The sequence below is a fragment of the Grammomys surdaster genome, unplaced genomic scaffold, assembly GCF_004785775.1.
Source record: "Grammomys surdaster isolate TR1022 unplaced genomic scaffold, NIH_TR_1.0 581, whole genome shotgun sequence".
NCBI classification, from domain to species: domain Eukaryota; kingdom Metazoa; phylum Chordata; class Mammalia; order Rodentia; family Muridae; genus Grammomys; species Grammomys surdaster.
In genome coordinates, this window is record NW_021605000.1 from 2,287,837 (window position 1) to 2,310,454 (window position 22,618).

General features: G+C 46.3%; 1 protein-coding gene across 2 annotated transcripts in view; it reads left to right on the forward strand.

Annotated features, from left to right (window-relative positions):
• Window positions 1-162: 162 nt before the first annotated feature.
• Elac2 (elaC ribonuclease Z 2) overlaps window positions 163-22,618 on the forward strand; it is a 23,757-nt gene continuing 1,301 nt past the window's right edge. The window contains exons 1-23 of one of the 2 annotated variants that reach the window (XM_028781929.1): window positions 163-420; window positions 850-900; window positions 1,034-1,104; window positions 1,701-1,765; window positions 2,738-2,795; window positions 3,958-4,026; window positions 5,174-5,308; window positions 7,556-7,614; window positions 9,209-9,267; window positions 9,347-9,419; window positions 9,999-10,111; window positions 11,223-11,318; window positions 14,802-14,940; window positions 15,021-15,106; window positions 16,828-16,946; window positions 17,911-18,007; window positions 19,675-19,813; window positions 20,181-20,219; window positions 20,343-20,452; window positions 20,982-21,081; window positions 21,164-21,284; window positions 21,537-21,615; window positions 22,126-22,270. In XM_028781929.1, coding sequence (XP_028637762.1) covers window positions 194-420; window positions 850-900; window positions 1,034-1,104; window positions 1,701-1,765; window positions 2,738-2,795; window positions 3,958-4,026; window positions 5,174-5,308; window positions 7,556-7,614; window positions 9,209-9,267; window positions 9,347-9,419; window positions 9,999-10,111; window positions 11,223-11,318; window positions 14,802-14,940; window positions 15,021-15,106; window positions 16,828-16,946; window positions 17,911-18,007; window positions 19,675-19,813; window positions 20,181-20,219; window positions 20,343-20,452; window positions 20,982-21,081; window positions 21,164-21,284; window positions 21,537-21,615; window positions 22,126-22,270 — 2,250 coding nt within the window. In that variant the 5' untranslated portion in view covers window positions 163-193. Of the gene's footprint in view, window positions 421-849; window positions 901-1,033; window positions 1,105-1,700; window positions 1,766-2,737; window positions 2,796-3,957; window positions 4,027-5,173; window positions 5,309-7,555; window positions 7,615-9,208; window positions 9,268-9,346; window positions 9,420-9,998; window positions 10,112-11,222; window positions 11,319-14,801; window positions 14,941-15,020; window positions 15,107-16,827; window positions 16,947-17,910; window positions 18,008-19,674; window positions 19,814-20,180; window positions 20,220-20,342; window positions 20,453-20,981; window positions 21,082-21,163; window positions 21,285-21,536; window positions 21,616-22,125; window positions 22,271-22,618 lie in introns of those variants that run through there. The other variant, XM_028781930.1, reaches the window with a different exon arrangement.

Genomic DNA, 22,618 nt, shown 5'->3' on the forward strand with positions numbered 1-22,618 from the left:
TCTACTCTACGTCCGCCTTGATTGACAGACTCCAAGCTCCAAGGCTTCTTACGATTGGATGTGGCGCTTTGGATGGGCGGGCCGCTAGTACGGCGGAGCGCTGATTGGTCAGTTCCACCATGCGGGCGGAGGGGCGGTGCTTGCGGCGGCGCGAGGGGTCCGGCTGCCTTGTCAGCTTGGTGTGGCCGGGTGCATGTGGGCGCTCCGTTCGCTGCTACGTCCCCTTGGCCTGCGCGCCATGTCGCAGGGTTCGGCTCGTCGTCCGCGGCCGCCCAAAGACCCACTGCGGCACCTGCGAACGCGAGAGAAGCGCAGCCCGGGATGGGCTCCCGGGGGCCCGAACACCGTGTACCTGCAGGTGGTGGCGGCGGGCGGCCGGGACGTGGGCGCTGCTCTCTACGTCTTCTCGGAATACAACAGGTCAGAGTAGGCCGACAGCCCCAGGGGTCTGGCCCCAGTGCCACGTGCTCGGGAGGCCTTCTCCTGTCCAACCCTGTGTGTCCCTTACCTTCCTTAGTCAGCATGGCTTTCAGGCATCTGTGCAAAACTTCCCATTGCCTTTGCGGGCGGTGAGTTTTGGCGTGCCCTGAGTCGTCTCACCATCGCCATCCCAAAGCGGGGTCCTCACAGTGAGCGTGTAGGCTAGACCAGTTTCATAAGTTGATGAGGAAAGGGATCTCTTCCTATTGATCTATACCGAACTACACTCTTCCGTCACTAACCAAAGAGGTCTCAAAACCTACTAGCTAATATCAGAACCCTGTCATTTTGCTTGTAATTATGTCGCTGTGTCTACAATAAAGCGTTTTACAGAGTATACTTGTAAGTACAGTAATATTCCTCCCGTAGGTACCTTTTTAACTGCGGAGAAGGCGTCCAACGACTTATGCAGGAACACAAGTGAGTCAACCCCTGGCTTCTGGGGTGTAGATGATTATGGGCTTGAAAGCTGAGGTGAGAGGCACATGAGACTTGTCAGCAGAAACGATGGTCATCTTTGTTTCATCTTGCTGAAATGTATGTTTTTTCTTAGACTGAAAGTCTCTCGCTTGGACAACATATTTCTGACTCGAATGCATTGGTCAAATGTTGGGGGATTGTGTGGTGAGTATGTGTTTGGAGATCAGAGGCTGGTGGGAAGTTTCTGGGCACTTAAGTGGCTTGCAGCTCCTTTGTGCATCTTCCTAGTCCAGGGGAGCTAGAATTTTTTGTATACTAGCTTAGTCAGCTTCAGTAGGAAGTGTGAAAACTTAGACTCAGAAAAGCAGGTCTTGATAAGGTTACGACCTCCACCTGGACCACAGATTTAACAAGAGAGTACCTTGGTGCTGATCAGACACCAGCAGCTGGATTCAGATACCTACTGTTATCTAGACTGTGACGCAGCCAGATTTTGAAAGCTAGTGGTATGGACAGAGGAGAGAATGAGGTAGTGGACTGCCTCCCTTTTCATTGCTGACACTGCTATGATGCATGGTTTGACCAATGCTAACATTGTTTTCTCTTTATGTATTGTATAGTTGCTTATACCCCAGAACAGGGACATGTAGGTAGGTAAGTAAATAACTAGTACAGCCAGAAGCACCACCACACGCACATGTGCTCACACACACACACACCCCAGGCAGGGCCTGCATACTATATGAGAGCTGAGTTTTTAATTTTTATTTATTTATTTATTTATTTAACATTCTTTTAAGGAATGATTTTAACTTTAAAGGAAACCGGGCTTCCCAAATGCGTCCTGTCTGGACCTCCACAACTGGTGAGTTTCTCTTGGTCACGTGTCAAAACCACGTTTTTGAAAAAGTGTTAATAATAACAATCTTCAGTTTTGTAACTTAACCCTCTGCCCTCAAGGATAACAGGTAGTGGCATAAACACATCTCCTTTCATAGTATATAAATACTAACTGTGTGGTCCTGGGTAAGCTACTTTGCCTCTCAGCCACAATTTCTTAATTTATAAAGTGGCCAGAATTTTCCATAGGCTGTTAAAGATTGAATGAAGTGGTACATAGGAGGGCCTAAATCACTTTAGATATGGTACCAAAGAAAGACTTAATGAATTAAAGCTTTTGTTCTTATTCATTAAACTTTGGACATCAAACTTTGTCTCCAGCAAAGTGTCTAACTCTGTGTTTCTCTATGTCCTTGAGCTTTCACTGTCTGTGTACCGAATTAGCCTTGCTTGTCAGTTCCTACTTCTCTGCAATCTCTCCTCTGTATAGCAGCCAGAGCACAGTGTACATGCAGCGCACCGCTTCCCACCCTAAGCTTTTCTTCTGTGATGTGTGTGTGATCCACAGGGTGGCCTTTAAGTTCCATAGGCCCAGGCCGCTGTTCTCACTTCTACCTGTGTTGTCAAGCTGGAGCCACAAGGGCCAGTCCTGACCCACTGTCTTACTTTCAAATGTCATTCTTTCTGGAGCTCTACCACACAAGTTGGTGTCCACCCTGTGCCTTTCATTTCTTTCAGAGCACCTGATTGTTACGGAATTGTTTGTGCTATCTTTGCTCCCTCAACATCTCTGTTCTAATGAGAGGAAGAATTTCATGTCTCTTAATGTTGCTAAACAGTGGCATCTAATGACACGGTACAACAAGTATCTGTCTAGATGAAATTCAAAGTACTAGCTAAGTTTTGTGTTCACATAGAGTACATTTAGTACTAACTTGAATACATTACTGTGGCCTATATTTAATAAAACATAACTTCTTTCTTGTTTATTTTTTAGGAGAAATATCTAGAAGCAATCAAAATATTTTCTGGTCCATTGAAAGGAGTAGACCTGGGTATGTTGTTGACTGTGACCTGTTGTCTCATATTTCTTCTTGAATGAGCCCTGCTTTTCAAATTAGAATCCATCAAGAGCTGCCTTAAGCAAGTCTTAGAATCACATGCTTCCTTCAGCATGCAATGGTTTCTTTAAGGGCTGTGGTTCTGTTCTTTGTTGGTTTCTTCTCTTATTTTTTTTTTTTAATGATTTATTTATATTGTATGTACCTTGGCGTTATGTCTGCATGTATGTCTGTATGAGGTGTGAGATACCCTGGAACTGAAGTTACAGACAGTTATGAGCTGCTGTGTGGGCACTGAGAATTGAACCAAGGGCCTCTGGAGGAGCAGCCAGTGCTCTTAACTCTCTCCAGCTCTCTTGCTCCTCTCATGCCTCAAGAATACTGGCTGGGCAGGCAGGAGGTACTTTAACCTGGCATATGCCTGCATTCACTTTGCATCTCTCAACTTCCACTCTGGCCTCAGGCTCCTTCTCTACTCCAAGAGGTGTTTCTTAGGGCCTTGAACTCTTTGTAGTGGTATGAGGAGTCCTTGGCCATCTTAGTAGCTGACCTTCATCTCTAGCTCTGGTAAGAGGCCCGTAACCTTGATGAGAAGAGGTCTGAATGAAGATACAGCAGGATCCTGGAGCCAGCAGCCACCCCCCACCCCACACCTCCCCTACCCTGGTTGGCCTGTCAGTGCTGCTCTTTTGTAAAGCACTGACAGTTTTATTTCAGAACTTATACTAGTTCTCATGACTGAGAGAGTTCCTGGCTGGCTGGTAGTCTTGTTAGTTAAGAGCTCTTGCATTTGAGCACAGTGTTGGTTTATCTTTGCTTACTGGATCCTGTGCAGTGCTCATAGCATGACTTCCCTGACTCTGCTCCATATAAATGGCTGATGAAAATACGGCTTCCTTTTTTGTTTTTCTTTTTTTTTTATTTTGTTTTTCTTGTTTTTATTTTGTTTGTTTGTTTCTTTATGTGTTCTTTTTGTTTTGTTTTTTTGTTTTTTTTCCCTAAACAAATGTTAAAGCTACTCAGAGAACCTGGTTTTGCTGGCATATTCCCATTAACACTCTAAGGCAAGTCAGTGATGGCCTATGGGATTCCTGGAAGTTCATTTTCCCACACCTTTACTAATGTACTCCATTTCTTAACTGTGTTTTTCCTGCAGCTGTGCGGCCTCACTCTGCACCAGAATACAAGGATGAGACCATGACTGTTTACCAGGTTCCTATCCACAGTGAGTCTGAGAACCAGATTTCTCTGGAGCACATTGCTGTGGTTCCCAATCATTGGGGATGTGGGTGAGGAGACTGAGGACTTGGTGTGAGTGGCCTGTTTGGGACCTTAGCCTCTTACGGACAAGACTGTGTGCACTCACTCAGGCTGGCAAGGTCGTTTCCCAGGTTTTATGTGATGCAGATATAAGTGTCTTCCTTGGAGACTTTTTAATAACTGCAACCTAGAAGATTGTCATTGAGGGCTGAGAAGCTCCAGCCATGTTTCATGACACCAGCACCAAAAGACGTGGCTTTGAGTTAGAAACAGAGATACTTTGCACGCCACTCTGGCTAACCAGCCTATGCTGGATTTACCTACATTCAAAGAGAGGGCCTGGTGGGCGGGAGACACCAGCTGTTATGCTTTTGCCCGCTGCTGAGAGGCTATGAAGGAGCTCAGAGAAGCAGTAAAGGCAGAACGGCGGAAGGAGCTGAGGTTTATACTGGCCATGGGTGTGTTCTTGGGCAGTGGCACCAGTGCTTAAGGCCAGCAAGGGGGTGGCCCAAGGTCTCTTACCTCACTGCAGGTCAGATGTTTTCTCTTACTGACTACTACTGTCACCTCTCCCAACCCCAGCTGCAAGTGTTTCCCTTTTTTATTTCTTTCCAGCACTCTCTTCTTCTCTGTAGAGCACACTGTAGTTCACCGCCATGTGTTTTCCTGTGGCTGACACTTGCCCAAGTCTTCTGGCCAGTGTTTCCTTAGAGCCCAGCAGGTCCTGTGATGTGCTTGGAGGAGCAGATACAGTTTCTGTTGAGGCCAGCAGCTGGGTTTCAGCTTCTCAGAACAACAATTCCCCTCTTGATGCTGATACTTAAAAGTTGCAGAATTTTACTCCTTTTGGTGATGGGTATCATGTGGGCCTTTGTAGATCAGACAGTGGCGATAACTGAACTAGTCTATAGTCTGGATGCTTTTCAGTCCAACAGTACTGAGTCCCTTCTGTGGGCAAGGCCGTGGAACCAGGGAGACAGCCTGGAACCTGGTTATTTACTGCTTCAGGGAAAGGAGTGCTGGTTTGAAAGACATTAGGGAATTTGCACATGTGAACACCTGGGCTGCAGTTATGGGAACTGTGTAATGTGATGACTTCCTGTGCTGCCCAGGTGAACAGAGGTGTGGAAAGCAACAGCCGTCACTGAGTCCAAAAAGATCTCCCAACAGGCTCAGTCCCAAAAAGTCATCATCGGACTCCGGGTCAGCTGAAAATGGGCAGTGCCCTCCAGAGGGCAGCAGTGCAGGTAAGCTGTGGTGTAGGCCGAGGAGTTTTAGTGCCTGGTCCTTTTAATAGATTATCTCTAGGGGCTGGAGAGATGGCTCAGCAGTGAAGGGCACTAGCTGTTCTTCCAGCAGCCCTGAGTTCAATTCCCAGCAACCACATGGTGACTCACAACTTTCTATAGTGTCACCTGATGCCCTCTTCTGGCATGCAGAGAGAGTACTCATACACACACACACACACACACACAAATTAGTAAAACTTTATCTCTAATTGATAGTGATTGTGTATGATTTGGTAGTACAGTGATATTGATCTATGTAGAAAAAGTCAAGCTAGCTAACATACCCATCATCTCACTGTGCTGTGTGTTATGCTAACCCTTCCTCTCACACTGCCTTGCCCAGTGCCTCATGCATGCTGGGTGAATTGTGTCCACCGAGCCACCTTTCCAACTCTGTGTCATTAATTTTAAAATGAACAGCACATGGTTTTCTGTGGTCACGGTATAGTGTGGCCTGTGGCCTGCCCACATGAAGACTTGCACTCCTTGATAGCTTCCTCTGTCCCCATCCTCTAGCCTTTGGGTAACCTTCTCTGATACAAATTTTTCTGTTAAGATTCTATGAATGGGTGAGGTGCCACTATCCACGGTTGCTAATGACAGATCTTTGTCTCCTGTGCTCTAAGTTAGGATCTTCACTGTGAGGAAGCTCTTTGCACAAGTAGATGCTTTTCTTTGTCATGCAAAGCCTTGGTCTAGCAGAAAAGGATCAAGAACAGTGACAGGTCCAAGTATCAGGCCCCTTTGTGGCTTTGCATAGCCCCAGAACTCACTCATAGAGCAGCAGGGCCTGGCCTACTCTTGGGTGTGGTTTGTTTTGGATTGTTGGTTTTTTTCATTAATGAGACAATACTTCAGGGACAGGCTGCTTTGCTTACAAAGCACACAAGTCAGCAAGAGGCCCAGCCTCTCAAGACATCTGTCGAGGCTTGCTCTGTCTGAGGAACTGGGCACTTGTTCTGCTCTTCAGTGTTGGGCACAGATTGGTCAGCTCTCTCTGGCTTCTCAGGCCTCTTTTGTATGGCAAGCTGAGAGGATTAAAGCCCATATATTTCCTTCAGGCCTTTAGCTGTTGTCTCATTTCTTAACATTTAGGTACTTGTTTTTAAAACATATTACAATGAAGGCTGGCAGGATGGATCAATGGGTAGATACTTGCTGCCAAGCCTGAGATCTGGGATTGATTTCTAAAGCCCACATGAGAGAAGGAGAGAACAGACTTTGGATAAACAAAGTTGTCCTCTGGCATCCACATAAGCAGTGTCACGTACCCCTACAGTTATACCTACCCCACCTTCATAAATAAATGTAAAAAATAAATTCAACATTATAACTTATTTTATCCTGCCCCAGTGTTAAGCCAAATGGGACATTTAAGGTTTTAGTTGCTATTATGCTAGATTTCTGGTTGGAGTTTTCTTCCCTACCTTTTCCTTCTTCTCTCTCCATAGAACTAGAGGTGAGCCCAGGGCTCTGGGCCTATTATGGAAGCATTCTCTCACTGTGCTAATTTTCTTTTTATTTCTTTATTTTGAGATAGTAGTCTGAGCTGGCTTTGAACTTTTGTTCACTTTTTTTTTTCTTTTTTGCTTTTTAAGACAGGGTTTTTCTATGTAGTCCTGGCTGTCCTGGAACTCACTCTGTAGACCAGGCTGGCCTCGAACTCAGAAATCCACCTGCCTCTGCCTCCCAAGGGCTAAGATTAAAGGCGTGCACCACCAGGCTTTGAACTTTTGATTCCCCTGTCTCAGTCTCTCAAGTCGATAGGATTACAGCTGTACACATCCAGGCCTGGCTGGAGTTTCACATTTTCTATTCAGTTATTGTTGACATAAGAAGGATAAAGAGGTACATGGTTAATGACAGGGTCTCCTTCCACTTCAAGATGGGGTCAGCAACGTCTCTTTAACATAGTAAAGGAAGGGTCTGGAGAGATAGGTCAGCAGTTAAGGGCACTGACTGCTCTTCCAGAGGTCCTGAGTTCAATTCCCAGCAACCACCTGGTGGCTCACAACCATCTGTGGTGGGATACAATGCTCTCTTCCAGTGTGTGTCTGAAGACAGCTAGCTACAATGTACTCATATGAATAAAAATAAATAAATCTCTATTAAAAAGAAAAACATACTGAAGGAAGATTAAGGGATAGGAATTTGAGAAGCACGTATGGCCTTCACATTCACCTTGTTAAATGTGTTTTTCCTCAGGTGTCAACGGGAAAACATGGGGCAGGGACCCCTCCTTAGTGGTAGCTTTTGTCTGCAAGGTAAGACTTGGCAAAGGTGGGCAGTGAGGGGCATGTGGCTAGTGGCTAGCAGGTGGTGTGTTCTGAGACCTTTTGTTAGCACCTGTGCAGTCATTTGCAGGTAGCTCTTGGGTTGCCTGTGTTGACAAAGAACAGAACTTCCTTCTCTAAACCCCACCTGTGCTTTCATGGTGTTTAAGATTCTCATCTGGTGGGGTACTCTGTCCATTGTGTGTTATGCTGTGGGTATCTGGTCCTCTCAGAGTTCAGAAATCATTCAGGGCAGCTGTTGCTCATTTCCTGTAAGTCAGGGCAGTTGTTCCGGACCTGCAGGCCCTCTTGCTCTAGTTACAGACTGGAGCCCTGGCTTTCCTCTCTTCCTTTTCTGCTGCCACTCTGTTTTGCTGGCAGTGTTAGAGACAGTCTAAGAGGGTTTGTATATCTTAGCAAGCTCTCTACCGCTGAGCTACATCCCCAGTCCCTTTCAATTTTTTATTTTGAGGCAGGGTCTTGCTAAGCTGTCCCACTGATGTTGGTCATCCTCATCCCGCTTTCCCTCTTGTTTCTATGGTGCTTATCAACTGAGGGTTAGGAAAGCAGTGAGCCAGCTCCAGTCACAGGAGCCATCGAGAACACAAGGCCTGTGGCAGCACGTCATACAGGATGCTGTTTTGGCTCTGGGCAGCTGTCGTGCCGCTGGGCCCTTCTTGGCATATTGTGCTTCTCCTTGTTGAACAGGAGTTGGGTTGAATCCTGCTCAGAGATAGTACAAGTGCCTTGCTATGAAATGTCCTTCCTGTACTCAGACTCACTTGGTATGAGGTGAGAGACTTGTTCACTGTGGTTTTAGTCATACTTGAAGGTGCCACCTGGACCTCAGGGTCTCTGTGGTCTGCAAGCACACAGTAAACCCATAGTCCTTACACCAGCAGCCTAGTGTGTAAGTTGGGAAGGTCTAGACTCTAGAGAATGAGACTCTGGGATCCAGATAAGTCTTGGTCCTAGGAGCAACTTTTAAAAGTAAACTCAGTAGTTTATCAAGATTTAAGGAAGAAAAAGTTCAAATGTGACTCTGCAGAGACCTGAGGGTGGCCTTCTGCATCTTGTGTGAACTCTGCAGGTTAGACAGACGCTTACAGAGCAGGATGCATTTGCTGTAGGGTTGCTGTGTCATCTGATGAACAGAGCATACTGGGAGTTTGTTGCCAGTATGAGATCCAGTGTTTTTGTCCAATAACATCTGATTGGAAGGACATAGAAAACCACCACCCATTCTGTTATCTTCCTACCAGTGTCACTGCTCAGGTGCCGGTGTGCAACACTGACTGGCCCTGGAAGACATTAGATCATGAAACAACCCAGGTACCCTGAAGTTCCCCTGGGGGCACCTGGCGGAGTTGCTGTTTGTTAACTGTGACATGGAAGAATGGGAGTACACAGTGCATCTTAGTTTATCTGACTTTAACTCCAACGCCTTTCAAATGAGCACCTCTTTAGAATATGTATTCTGACTGCATTTTAATGACAGAGGAAATAACAAGAAGTATATACACTGTGTGAGGGTTAAGGCGAGGAACTTCAGCACCTGAAACTGTTTGTGTTCTGTTTGTCACAGCTTCACTTGAAGAAAGGAAGCTTCTTGGTGCTTAAAGCAAAGGAGCTGGGCCTTCCTGTGTGAGTGCCGGGTCTTTGGGAACTCCATGGTAGGCCTTGGTATGAAGAAGGTTTCTCACAGAGCTTGCCTGTCTTTCAGTGGTACGGCTGCCATTGCACCCATCATTGCTGCTGTCAAGGACGGGAAGAGTATCACTTACGAAGGAAGGGAGGTGAGGCTCCTGGTTTCTGTGATTTTGAAACTGCAAATGGGGCCTGGACACTGAGCAGAGCTGCTGTCTGGCTTAAGCTTACAGACACTACTTTGACGGATGTGTGGGACAGCGTGAGATTGTCTTCTTTTGGCTGCATGGTGGAATTGTTACTACACCTTTGATGCACCCTGTGATGCTCTGCCTAGGCATCTCTGTATCTTGTCTGCTCATACCTGGTGGTTCTTTTTGTGTATAGATGCTTTCCCTCAAAGTGCCTGCCTTTAAGAATGGGCTTTGCTCTTAAGTCTCAAAAGAGAGTTACACACTTTGTCTAAGAAGTTTTCTGGTGTTGAAAGTACCTTACATGCTAACCCTCCCACTAGCCACTCAGATTTGAAATGTCTTTCTAAACTAGTGCCTGTCTGCTGAAGGATGGACAGAGCAGGAAAGGGTGGGTGCCAGGTTTCTGCTCCATGCATTGAATATGGGTTGGGTAATGGTAGCAGCTGCCGTAAAGGGCATCTGGTTGTGGATTCTGAGCTGAGATTGTTCTGAAAGAGCATTCTGCTCCAGTAAGTGGCCTGTCTAACTTTTTAGATTGCTGCTGAAGAGCTTTGTACACCCCCAGATCCTGGTCTTGTATTCATCGTGGTAGAGTGTCCTGATGAAGGATTCATCCCGCCCATCTGTGAGAATGACACCTTTAAAAGGTAATGGTGAATGATTTTGGCTACGAAAGGTGAGTGCCATCGCTGTTCAGCACAGACATTCATGTCCCAAAGACAGTTCATGTCCTTGACATTCAGTGTGTCTCTGGGAAGGCCTGAATTTTGGGTTCAAGGTTTATCTTGATCTTACTGGCAAGATTTGAGAGGTATTACAGTTAGTGGCCTTTGAAATAAACAACTGAGAACCATAAGCCATTGAAGACTAGACAAATGAATTGCAAATGTGAGAGCGCAAGAGAGGGCCATTAAGTCTAGAACAAATTTCAGAATAAATGCCCAGGCAAATAAATTATTTTACCTGTTTCTACCATGGATGAGTTTTCTTCTCTCACTACATTGAGACTAATAGTAGGGCAGAGTGTCAAAGACCCTGTGTCCTACACTGCTAGGGACAGTCTCAGCATTGGAACATCTCTCTGGCCCAAGTGTTGTGTCTACTGGAAAACAGCCAGTTCTCCAGCTTCAGCCCTGGGTAGGGATCATTCCACCGTGTCTTCCTGATGCTTGGGGTCAGCCTTGAACACACTTGGCAAGTGCCCTTCTACTGATCTTCATCTGCAGCCCTTGTCCTTTGAGATAGGATATCACCATGTAGGCTCACCTGGCCTACACCTCACCTAGCCCTGCCTCAGCCTTCCCAGTGCTGGGAATGGTGCACACCTCCACCCGAGGTAGAAACAAGCCTCATGTTTGCTTTAAAGCTGTCCCATCCATAGTGACTTGTTTGCTTATTTGTTTTTCACATGCCGGTTTATTCTGCATACACCCCAAATCCCTTGTGCTCTTGTGCTTTATATAGCAGGATAAGGTTCTGCTTAGGCCACTTTGTCCTTCATGGGGTCAGTGCCTTGACTAGCCTAATATGCTTTGAGGAACTAGACAGAAATGGTGTGTGTTGGGGCAAGGGTGGGTGGTGATGGAAACAGCCACTGATCAGAAATAAGTGTCACCAGGTTGGCAGACCATGCCTGGGTGGGGAGTGGTATGTGTGGCAGCAGTGAGTATTTGAACAAATAGCCGCATAATCCCCTTCCTTGCATGTCTTGAATTTGTATCTCTTTCTGGATAGAAACTCGTTCTTCCTTCTGCCCAGGTACCAGGGAGAGTCTGATGCACCTGTAGCCCTAGTGGTCCATATGGCCCCAGAATCTGTACTCACGGACAGCAGATACCAGCAGTGGATGGAGAGGTACGGAGACCAGTCCAAGGCACAGAGGGCAACTCTTGTGGGTGTTGCTGTAGTTGATTAATCTACGCTTATCTCCTTTATGTGTGCTCCCTGCTACCCACTCCAGTGCCTTATAGTTTATATAACTGATAACTATGTTTAAAGGGATAGGGAAGGGTAAGAAAATTAGAAAATTGGTTAGACTTAAGAAAGCCAGCTTTAGCATCTGTTTTTTAGCCTCTGAAGGCTCAGGGATTAACTGAAGTTCTGATTGGTTCTGTGTGAAAGGCTGGATAAACGAAGTCCATTGAGAATCAGCAGCTATTCCTGAAGTTGTTCTGGAAGCAAGTCTCTGGAAATAGCGTCGGGATGTAGGGGCTGGAACAGCAGGTCATTTCAGTGTCCCTGTAGATGAGTCTTGTTATAGCTGTACATTTTGCAGTATAATGAATCGCACAACCAGAATTTTAGTACTATTAGAATATTTTTATGCAAGGTGCACAGATGAGGTGAGGATGAATTTTTGGTCCTTGTTTGAGCAGGTGAGAGATAACTGTCCTTTTATGACTTAATGTGCCATGTGGAGGATGGCATGATGAATCTTAAGGATTCCGTAACAAGCAAGATTTATTGTCTAATTTCAGCTGAAGTTTTGGCTAGAGACATTTTTATGTCTAAGCCAATTACTGGGCTGTTCCCATGTGGAGGAATCAGCAAATCAAGTTACCTGTCCTGTTTGATTTTCTTGACTTTTTCTTTTCTGTAGCCGAGATCTTCAGAGGGTCTTCCCCTGTCATAGCTGATCCTTCTTTCCTATTAATACAAATACAGAGCCTCTCTCCCATAGTAGCATGTCCTTGATCCAGTAATCCAAAATCATCAAAGGTATAGATTGATTCAAATTAGTAGCCTCTTTTCTCTTCAGGCCTGTCCTATTTTGACCTCTCTCCCAGAGGATTTTTAATATCATAATCACCAAACTTATAACCACACACGTTTTAATAATTGAAACAATTCAAATCAAACCAAGCAATCTAAACAGTAACTATTATCTGTTGAGACAGTGCTCCTCCATTATTCCCTGTCTTGCTCTTACATGATTAATTTTTAATTAATGAGATCAAAGCCTAAATTTATTTATTCATCTATGTATATTGAAATTCTCTCTTCTATGGAGACTAATACCTCTGTGGGTATATATATATATATATATATCTCCCCTTTCTCTTTATGAGTTAAATTAATGTAAACCAATCTAAATCATTGTTATTATCCACTGAGACAGTGCTACATCACTATCTTCCGCTTTGTTCCAACACAGAATCAATGCCTACGTTTCTACTGTCTGTCTGAGATAAGGTTATTTTTCTCTATCCCTTAATCTTTACCTACATTTTAAGATCAAAACCCTCAATTTATTCATCCATGTATACTTAAATTCTCCTTTCCGTGGAATTAATATCCTTTCCTATTTTACTTCCTATCCTTTCTTGTTTGACTTTAATTTATTTCCTTGTGTTTACTGTATAAGCCTATTCCCAGGTTACCAGTGTCATATGCCAGGTTAAACAATCCCAGAACTATGGTGGAGCCCATGTTCAGAGCATCCGTTGCTTGCGAAGCATAGACTTCACAATTTTCCTTTAAAGCAATTACCAATATTTCTCCTAATATTAAAAACAATTAAATAAAATATCATTAATTTTCCCATCTTTAGATATTAATATTTCTGTGGCTACATATATCACCTTTCTCTTTATAGGAGTTAAATTAATACTATAACTATATAATTTCAATTAAAGCCCTTCTATTTACTGTATAACCCTATTCCCAGACTATCAAGTTATCATATGTCAGCTAAGCAATCCCAGAATTCTCATGGAGCCCATGTTCAAAGAACCCAGTTGCTTATGGAGCATAGACTTTAATTTTCTTTTAAATCAATCCTCCATTTCTATATCTTATTTAGGCTAGCTCTCAGTGGCCTGCCTTCTCCTCAGCAGGAGCTGTCTGTTTGTTGCTTACCTTCTCCCAGGAGGAGCCATTAGCACTTGCTGCCTCAGCTCTTGCAGAATCACTAGCCCACCGCCTGTGTCCCTGGGTTGGCCTGGGTGTGTCTCATCCTAACCACGGACCCCAGAATTATGTGCACCAGTTTAGCACACCTTTTGTCCTAATTCCAAACCTGTGTATCCTGGGGAAGAACCATGTGGCTCAGGCAAAACCTGCAGCTCTGCTAAGAAACCAGTTCTCTCCACCTCCTCACCTCATGTCACTGTGCATGTTTTCCATTCTAGAATCTCCAATTAATTCTTAACAGTGAGTCCCAACCTAACCTGGGCCACGATCCCCAACTCTTACATGTTGGCAGTCTCTGTCCTACACTTCTCTGGCCTGGACCTTCTCCTTCCCTGGCATAGCACTTACTTCCTCCTTCTGAGTCCTTGCCCCAGGAATCCTAGAAGTCCTGCCTCTGTCTCTCTGCCCACCCATTGGCCACTGGCAACTTTATTACCAATCAAAGCCAAGTGGGGGCAGGGACCCTCAGTATCTTATATGCAGACATGTGGGTCCCCTTGTGATTTTTGGAACCCAAATAACAATGCAAGCATTAAACCAAGTCCACAACATGTCAGTAGTTGTACTTGGATCGATGTTTCTACACTAGGTACTGCTCTACTCACTGCCTGCCCTCACCCTGAGCCTGCCTGAATTTTCTCTGGGCTTTTTGTCTTGGGAATTCTGAGAACGGTTTCTCTGAAGGGAGTCTGTGTTGTATCATGGCCACTAGATGCTTCAGTGTCCCACTCCCCACTTGTTGAGTACTCCTTGTCACATCTCTTACACTTGCTCAGTCAGTGCAGAAGAGATCTTAGCATGTCCTCCAGCCTCCCACTGCATATCTCTGTTTGACTTCAACTGCTCTGGTTTATTCTTAGCAAGTCTATAAGGCTGTCATATAACCCTGTACTAGGTTGTAGCACCAGGAGAATGGTGGAGCCTGAGTAGTTGGTGACCTCCAGTGGCTCCTCAGCTTCCCTGCCAGCTGTTTCACTTCACGGCCCCCATCCTCTCTGCTCTGAGCAGTTCTGGATCTTAGGCTCTGTCTTTCATTCCTTGTGTGTCTGAGTCAGAACACAAATTGTCTATTTAAATCTTAGGCCGTTTTCATGCCCTGTACTTGGTGATGGTTTCACATCCACACATGAAGGTCTTACACCTCCTTAGTTTCTTACTGTTCTTTCCATCATTATCCCATTGGCAGCCCAGGAGAGACAAAAGTCTGGACTTTGACACAGAAGCTGTAGGATTATGCCTGGCTGTATAGTAATTGTTTGGGGCAAATGACATAACTCTGAGTCGGTCCATCTACATAAGGCTTTTCGTCTGTTGTCCTTTTCCTGTGGTGGAGAGATTCCCTGACAGACACTCCATTAATGAGTCCTTTTCCTGAGATGGGTGATTCTCTGACAGACACTGCAATGGTGGGCTATTTCTTCCTAGGTTTGGGCCTGACACACAGCACCTGATTCTGAATGAGAACTGCCCCTCGGTCCACAACCTGCGCAGCCACAAGATTCAGACCCAGCTCAGCCTCATCCACCCTGACATCTTCCCCCAACTCACCAGCTTCTATAGTAAGGTAGCATGTCCCACATCCTTCCTAGATAGTGGATTCCTGACCTTTGCTTTCTCACTGAGAAGTGTGTTCTCATCTTCCAGGAGGAAGGTTCTACCTTCAGCATGCCGACAGTTCGGGGTGAATGCCTCCTCAAGTATCAGCTCCGCCCCAAGAGAGAGTGGCAGAGGTGTGTGCAATTCTGAACCTACGGAGACTTCTAGGGCAAGAGTTGAGAGAGTTTTCTGAAAATGGTCTGAGGTGGTGTTCTGGAAAGCATTTCCAGCCCCATGCTTTCTGCCACAGTAGTCACCTGTGCAGCAGCAAAAAGAGCCCAGCTCCTGTCACAAGTTGGTTATTGGATAAGGTCTCACTGTGTAGCCCTGGCTGGCCTCAAAAGAGATCTGGCCTCTGCCTCCCAAGTGCTCCGATTAAAAGTATATGGCACTATACCTGACCCCAGTAAAAAGGTTTCTGTTGGTATTTCTGATACTGATGTTTTACTCATTTGAGATTTGTTTGTTTGTTTGTTTGTTTTAATGCAACAGTAAGTCTTTGAACTCAAAGATTAACTAAAAACAGTTTTTAAATGTGAGTTACAGTGAGTGACTTCTTTAGGTACCCAATGATCATACATTGCCACCTGGAAAGCCCTGCCTATAAACTCCTAGGCAAGTGAGAAGTATTTGCTGACCACTGATAGATTGTCCTCATTGCTGGGTATAAGTATGGGGATTTTAATTCTTCTGGCTTCCTAGCATTGTTGTTAGAGTAGATCATGTGTCAGGATGTCATTATGAGCTGTTGTGGTTGAATAATTGCTCTGTAGTGGTATATCTTGGGCCATGGACATCCTCACATACCTTCCTCAGCCCATTTGCCAGTGAAAATGTTATTCCAAGATTCCAGACCCAGTGAGTTGATCTGGAAAGGTTGACATGGGACTGCTTTATAAGCTTCAGGGTGCTTTCCTCCTTAGCTAGCTCAAAGAACCAGCCCTCTCCGGATTGGTACTGAGTGGAGGGGGGGCAGCAATACCAGCATTCCCGGAGGCTTGCTAAGGAGGTAGGCTCCCTGACTCCTCCAGAGAGCTGATGCCAATTAAGGTTCTGCAGATCCCCAAGATTCCCAGTTAGCTGTGTGCATGCTCACTTTAGTTTGAGGGGTACTTAACTGGAAACCTGCTTCTTAGCTAGGGCCTTTGTAGTCCTCCTAGGGAACAGTGCCTCATATGTGGACACATTTAATTACAGTTTGGTTGGGGGATATGATGCTGCAGGGAACAACTCCACTATAAAGAAAGATTCATCTTGCCTGAGCACCAGGAAGCCCTGATTGTTGGGCCTGAGGATGAAGAGGTTGCAAGGAGCTAGGGTTGTTCAGGACTCATTCACCTTATTTAGTTGAGGAAGATTCCAGAGACTAGAACTGCCCAGGTCATTATCTGTAAAAGTGTTCTATGCCTGTATTGGTTACTTTTCTGTTTCTATGATAAAACACCATCACCAAAATAACTTACAGAAAAAATGTTTGTTTTGATTGACGATTCCAGAGGGATAAGAGTTCCTCTTGGTAGGGCGGCATGGCAGCAAATGGCAAGCATGGAATGGCAGGAGGTGAGAGACCATAGCCTCAGCCACAAACACAATGCAAAGAGAATACCCGGGGAAGGGACAAAGCTATAAACTTCCAAGTTCATCTTGAATGATGTACTTCCTCCAGCAAAGCTGCAGTTCCCCATAAGCTCCCCATCCGCATAACGCACATGGGACTAGGGGACGGGGGTAGAGGTGTTGCATTTTTCAGCCAAACCATCAAGAGTACACATGGATTTATTCTGAACATCCAAGCTAGCATTTGCTGAGAGGCTGTGCAGACCCCTCGGGTTACCCAAGTTATTTTCCTCTGCAGGGATTCCACACTGGACTGCAATACTGATGAATTCATAGCTGAGGCCTTGGAGCTCCCCAATTTCCAGGAGACTGTGGAGGAGTACAGGAAGAACATGCAGGAAAGCCCAGCCCCAGCAGGTGAGCCAAAGCTCTGGGCAGCGTCTCCTAAGCATTGCCTACCTGTAGCCTCACAGACTCAAGCAGGAGGTTGGACAAGTTTTATCCTGATTATTTAACTCGGGGCTTTCTGTCTTGTAACAGAAGGCTGAGGAGGTCTTAAGGATCTTGGCACCTGTGCCTCACACTCAGTAAACTCTGCATTTAGTGACAGTGTTTGGGCCTTCTTGAGGACCCACCTGTAGGAAAGTTGTTTGGAGAACCCCTGTGAGACCATGGAGATCCTTTCTTGCCATGGTTGCTGTTGGTCTCCTGCTTGGCTAAGACAGGCTGTGAAAGATGGCTACCGTCTAATCAGTTTCATTGCTCTGTCAGGGAAAGCAATTGGAGACTTTTGTGACTGCTACACTTTAGGGGTTTTCTGAGTTTTCAATTACTGATAAAGAGAATGTTGGAATAGAAGAGGGGAGGTTTTAATCTAGCCATATGGCCCTTCCTCCTCACCCTTGCTTTTCTGAAGGTTAGTGCTAGGTCAGCCACTCTTCTTCCTGTGTGTCAGGGAAGAACTGTTTCCTGGGAATTGCTTCATCCTTTCTGATTAAATTGGTGCCCTGGTATGTTAGTCCATGGCCACCCAAGTGAGACTGAAGGCCAGCCCTGTGTACCTGTACAGCAGATGTGAGAGTACATACACATGAATTATGCAGTCTTAATGCACGGTAGAAGTACCATCCCATGAAGGAAGTGGTGAGTCAGAGCTAAGGAAACCTTCTATGTTATTTAGTGGGGTTGTTTGTTTTGTTTTGTTTTTAAAGAAAGGCCTGAAGAAGTACTTTCTTCCAGATGCTTTTTTTCAATAGCCTACAGGCCTATGTTGAAGTGAGACACCTTCACCCAGTGCCCCTCTGGGAAGGTGAATTGGACTGAATTGCTTGTCTACCTCATGACAGAATACTGGCTTGTAAATTCACTTGCATTTCAACAGAGAAAAGAAGCCAGTATCCTGAAATTGTCTTCCTGGGTACGGGGTCTGCCATCCCAATGAAGATCCGAAATGTCAGTTCCACACTCGTCAACCTAAGGTACCATGTTTCTTAGTTAGGATTTTATTGCTGTGAAGAGACACCATAACCAAGGCAATGCTTATAAAGGACAACACTTAATTGGGGCTGGCTTACAGGTTCAGAGGTTCAGTCCATTATCAAGGCAGGAGCATGGCAGCATGGAGGTAGACATGGTCCTGGAAGAACTGAGAGTTCCATCTCTTGTTCTGAAGGTAGCTAGGAGAAGACTGGCTTCCAAGGAGCTAGGATGCTGGTCTTAAAGTCCATGCCCTCAAAAGCACACCTCCTTCAACAAGGCCATACCTCCTAATAGTGCTACTCCCTTGGCCAAACATATTCAAACCATCACACCATGTTTGCCCCAGAAACTGCTGTCCATCAGAACTTGCTGCTAAACAGTCCTCTCCACTTACCAGGCTGATTGTCCTGGAGCAGTAGTGCTTTGCTGTGCTTGATTTCATTTAGAATATATTGTTGAGATAGGGTCTTGCTATATAGTGCTGGCTGGCCTGGAATTTCTGCCTCCCAAGTGTTGGGCTCAGCATCTACTTGCTTACTTCTGGGAAACATGCAGTCCTATCCCTCATGACTGGAGAAAAAGAAGTGAACCTCTTTGTGCTGTCCACATTGCTGAGGGGTGTCCCAATGAGCTTGCACATTAAGGCTGTGAAGGGCAGGGGACTCCAGCCTGGTTTGACTGGTAAGCACATGCTGAAAGAGGATACTTTAGTTCTGCAGCCTAAGCTTCAGGTCGAGGCCCTGAGCTGGTATCTTAACTGGTACTTGTATTTTTCCCAGCTCTGTTGCCCATGCATACCTGACCATGTGCACCATGGTCAGACAGTACACACTGCAGCCCAGGCTCATCTGAGCTCAAATGCTTTCAAATCTAAGCATGACTTCTTTACGAAGGTAGGTTATCATTGGCTGGCCTCTATTTAGGACTTCTGGTTTCTGATCCCTGAACTGAACCTGGTACCCTTGTTGAGGTGAACAAAGTCTGTTTTTTTTTCCTCATGTAGGCTTTCCCCTGGAAGTCACTGTCTTTAGATGAGTGTGGCCCTTCTGATCTTTGTGGCTTCCTTTAGAGAAGAAGGAAGCCAGAGGGATACCTTTGTCTGTCTACCTGATAGTAGAGCCCCTGCATTAGACTGCTGAACTTGGACTTGAGACCTGCCCAGCAGACAGCTGTGAGAGTTACTCTAGCCACCTCGCCAGAGAAGTTTCATGAAGCCCATCCTGTCTCAAGATAGTTTGAGGACCAGGGTCCCTCGGGAACTGGGAGTCATCTCCTGTGATGTATTGCTGTCTTTGGCACTCTCAGCTGAGTGTAGCACATTCAGAGGAAGCGGAAGTGTTCTGTGGGGGCAGACTCCCAGTCTATAGTCTGCTTTTCTTTTTCTGTTTTTGATACTCAGCATTGTGTTGATGCACATCCTTAAAGGCTTCAGGGTTCCTGGCTCTCTCTCTTATATAGAGAAGACAGACTGGTCTAAAATGACCCATGTGGTTTAATTAGCTGACTTTCATATGAGCTCCACGAAGGACAGGCTTCGGAAGAGGGGGTTGGTGTCCACCGCTGCTGCCTGTTCTAGTTGCAACAGTTGCCTGTTCTGTTGTCTAGTCTGCAACAATGCCATTCTGGAAAATTTAGATTAAAGCCTGTTGGTGACTGTTTTCTGCAGCCCTGAGAAGTCTGTGCTGCTGGATTGTGGAGAAGGCACTTTTGGGCAGTTGTGCCGTCATTATGGACAGCAAATAGACAGAGTCCTATGCAACCTTACTGCTGTGTTTGTGTCCCACCTGCATGCAGATCACCACACGGTGAGTGTGGGACCCCAGGCATCAGCACGTGGAGGTGCTATCCCCTTGGGCTTCTTTCCCTCTAGTACCAAACTTTTGAGTTTACTCAGCATTTCTTGCAGAATGCAACTTGCTTCACTCACAGACTGACCCAGCAGGACCATCCAGAGCTCGATCTTTCAGGCTTCCTACGTCTTACCCCATTGCCCTCCTAACACAGCTGTTTTTCTGCCTGTAACATTTCAGTCACTAGTCAGCATATGCCACCCATATGTCACCCTGTAACACAGGTTCAGTAAGATAGGAACCACTTGTAGGGAGGGACTTGAGCCTTAAGCTGTGGGGATGACGACTGAGCCTGGCTCATTACCTGTGCTCCCCTCCCCAGGGCTTGCTGAATATCTTGCTGCAGAGAGAGCATGCATTGGTAAGTGAGGCACCTGACTGACATTGGTAATTGTCTGCTTCGTTATTGCTTATACCTACCACTCATTTCAAACCATTTTACTGGGAAGTCCCCTTATTAACTGTACGGGGATCTTTTTTTCAGGCGTCTCTGGGGAAACCTTTCCAGCCCTTGCTAGTAGTGGCACCTACCCAGCTCAGGGCCTGGCTGCAGCAGTATCACAACCAGTGCCAGGAGATTCTGCACCACATCAGGTGAGCACTATGTGCACCAGGCTCCAGGCTATTGCCTTCTACGATTGCCTTCTTTCCGACCCCAGCTGACTGGGTGGCAGCAGAAGTCCTGGGAGCTATGCCCTTGGAGCATAAGTGTCCCAGTTCTCACTGCAGCTGTGCACCACCATGGTTAGCCAGTCTCTGCAGCTGACAGTTCCAGGGTCAAGTACGTAAACAGCTGCCAGCACAGACATACAAGCCAGGTGGTGCAGGGCAGGGATGGCCTAGCCTCACCTCCAGGGAAGGAGGAGAAGGAGCCCTTCTCAAAGATGCTGCTTGTGACCTGCAGTGTTTGTTGAGTCTCCTGCAGTGAGCTGGATAGGCTGGATGTGTGGCCAACTCTTGTCATTTGATCAGTTTTCCTGTCTTCATTACTGGACTAAAATCATGATTCTCAGAACCACTGAAGGCTCTTATCCAGAGAACAGAAGTGTTGATTGCAGGTGGTAAATGACTTTTTAAAATACATGTTCATTATCATTTTTCAAATGCTTTTGTCTTCTCTTAGTATGATTCCTGCCAAATGCCTTCAGAAAGGGGCAGAGGTCTCCAATCCCCCAGTTGAAAGGCTGATCAGCTTACTGTTGGAAACATGTGACTTAGAAGAAGTAAGTGGCCCTGGTGCAGAACCCACAGAGGGCAGGCAGGGTGGGGAGTAGAGGCCTGAACCCTCCACCTCTGCTTCCTCAGTTTCAGACCTGCCTGGTACGGCACTGCAAGCATGCTTTTGGCTGTGCGATGGTACATTCATCTGGCTGGAAAGTTGTCTACTCGGGGGATACCATGCCCTGTGAGGCTCTGGTCCAGATGGGTAAGTGAGGGAAATGGGCCTCAAGAGATGCGTGGAACACGTGGCATGTGCAAGGTGTGTGCAAATGTGTGTGTGTGTGGGGGGGGTGATGTCGTCACACAGACTTGCTCTTATCCAGTCTGTCCCCTGGCTGTTGTCTTGAGGACACATAGGACCAAGAGAGCTGAGTATTTGAGTCAGAACATGGCTGCAGATCCCAGGCATATATGCTGCTCAATCAGACTTTTCCTTGATGTTCATGTTCCTGTCCAGGGAAGAATGCCACCCTCCTGATACATGAAGCCACTCTGGAGGACGGCTTGGAAGAGGAAGCAGTAGAGAAGACGCACAGGTAGACAGGCTGCTTCGTCCTCTCCACCCTCTCTTGTCAACTGAAAGCTAAGCAGTCCTCCCTCACCCCTGCAGAGAGCTGCTGCCCACAGCCATGGAGGACTGGCTGGCTTTCTTCCAGGCTTGTGTAATTTCCTGAACCCACCTTAGCTCTCCTGGGCACTCTGCCTCTGTTCTTGAATATCAGGGTTCTCTGGTGAGGCATGTGGTTTTTAAGAGAACCAACCAGCTGGAATAAACTGTCACTTCAGGAAAAAGTGGGGTCATGACTGAATACAGGGTGTTTTAAGAAGAGACCTTTTCAGGGGTTCATCCTGACAAGCTGACAGCCAGCACGCACTGCAAGGCCTTCCTTGAGACGTGTGGGCAGGCTTTGGCCCTCAGGAGCATCTCTGCTGGCTTAATAACCTTCTGAGGACTCCTACTAGCCTTTTTGGTGTTGTCAGCACGGGAAGGGAAGTCTTGTTGACTCCTGCCCCAAGTCTAGTTCTTGCTTTCTTCTTTGCTACAGTACTACCTCCCAGGCTATCAATGTGGGGATGCGGATGAATGCCCAGTTCATCATGCTCAACCACTTCAGTCAGCGGTACGCCAAGATCCCCCTTTTTAGCCCTGACTTCAATGAGAAAGTTGGCATCGCCTTTGACCACATGAAGGTCTGTATGTCACAGTGGACTGTGAGGGCTCTGAGGGGCAGGGCCAAATTAGAAACTGACCCTCAGTCTATGCTTCTTTTATGGCGTAGGGCCACTAAAGGGAGAAGCTTTGTCTGTCACTAGCTAGGTGTAACCAAAAGCAGACTGACAAAGTCTGCTCCTGAAGGGTCATCCTTCTCTTGGGGTCCCTGGAGGGTCCATAATGTCTCAAGCCTGGGCCATTCCCATTGCAGCTATAGCACAAACCTGTGGGGTGGGGCAGGGCCTAGTCCCTGAGAGTAGTAGAGATGGGCTGGCAAGGGCTCGGTTCACCTTCCCAAACGATAAAGTGGGGCTTGAGCCAGCTCT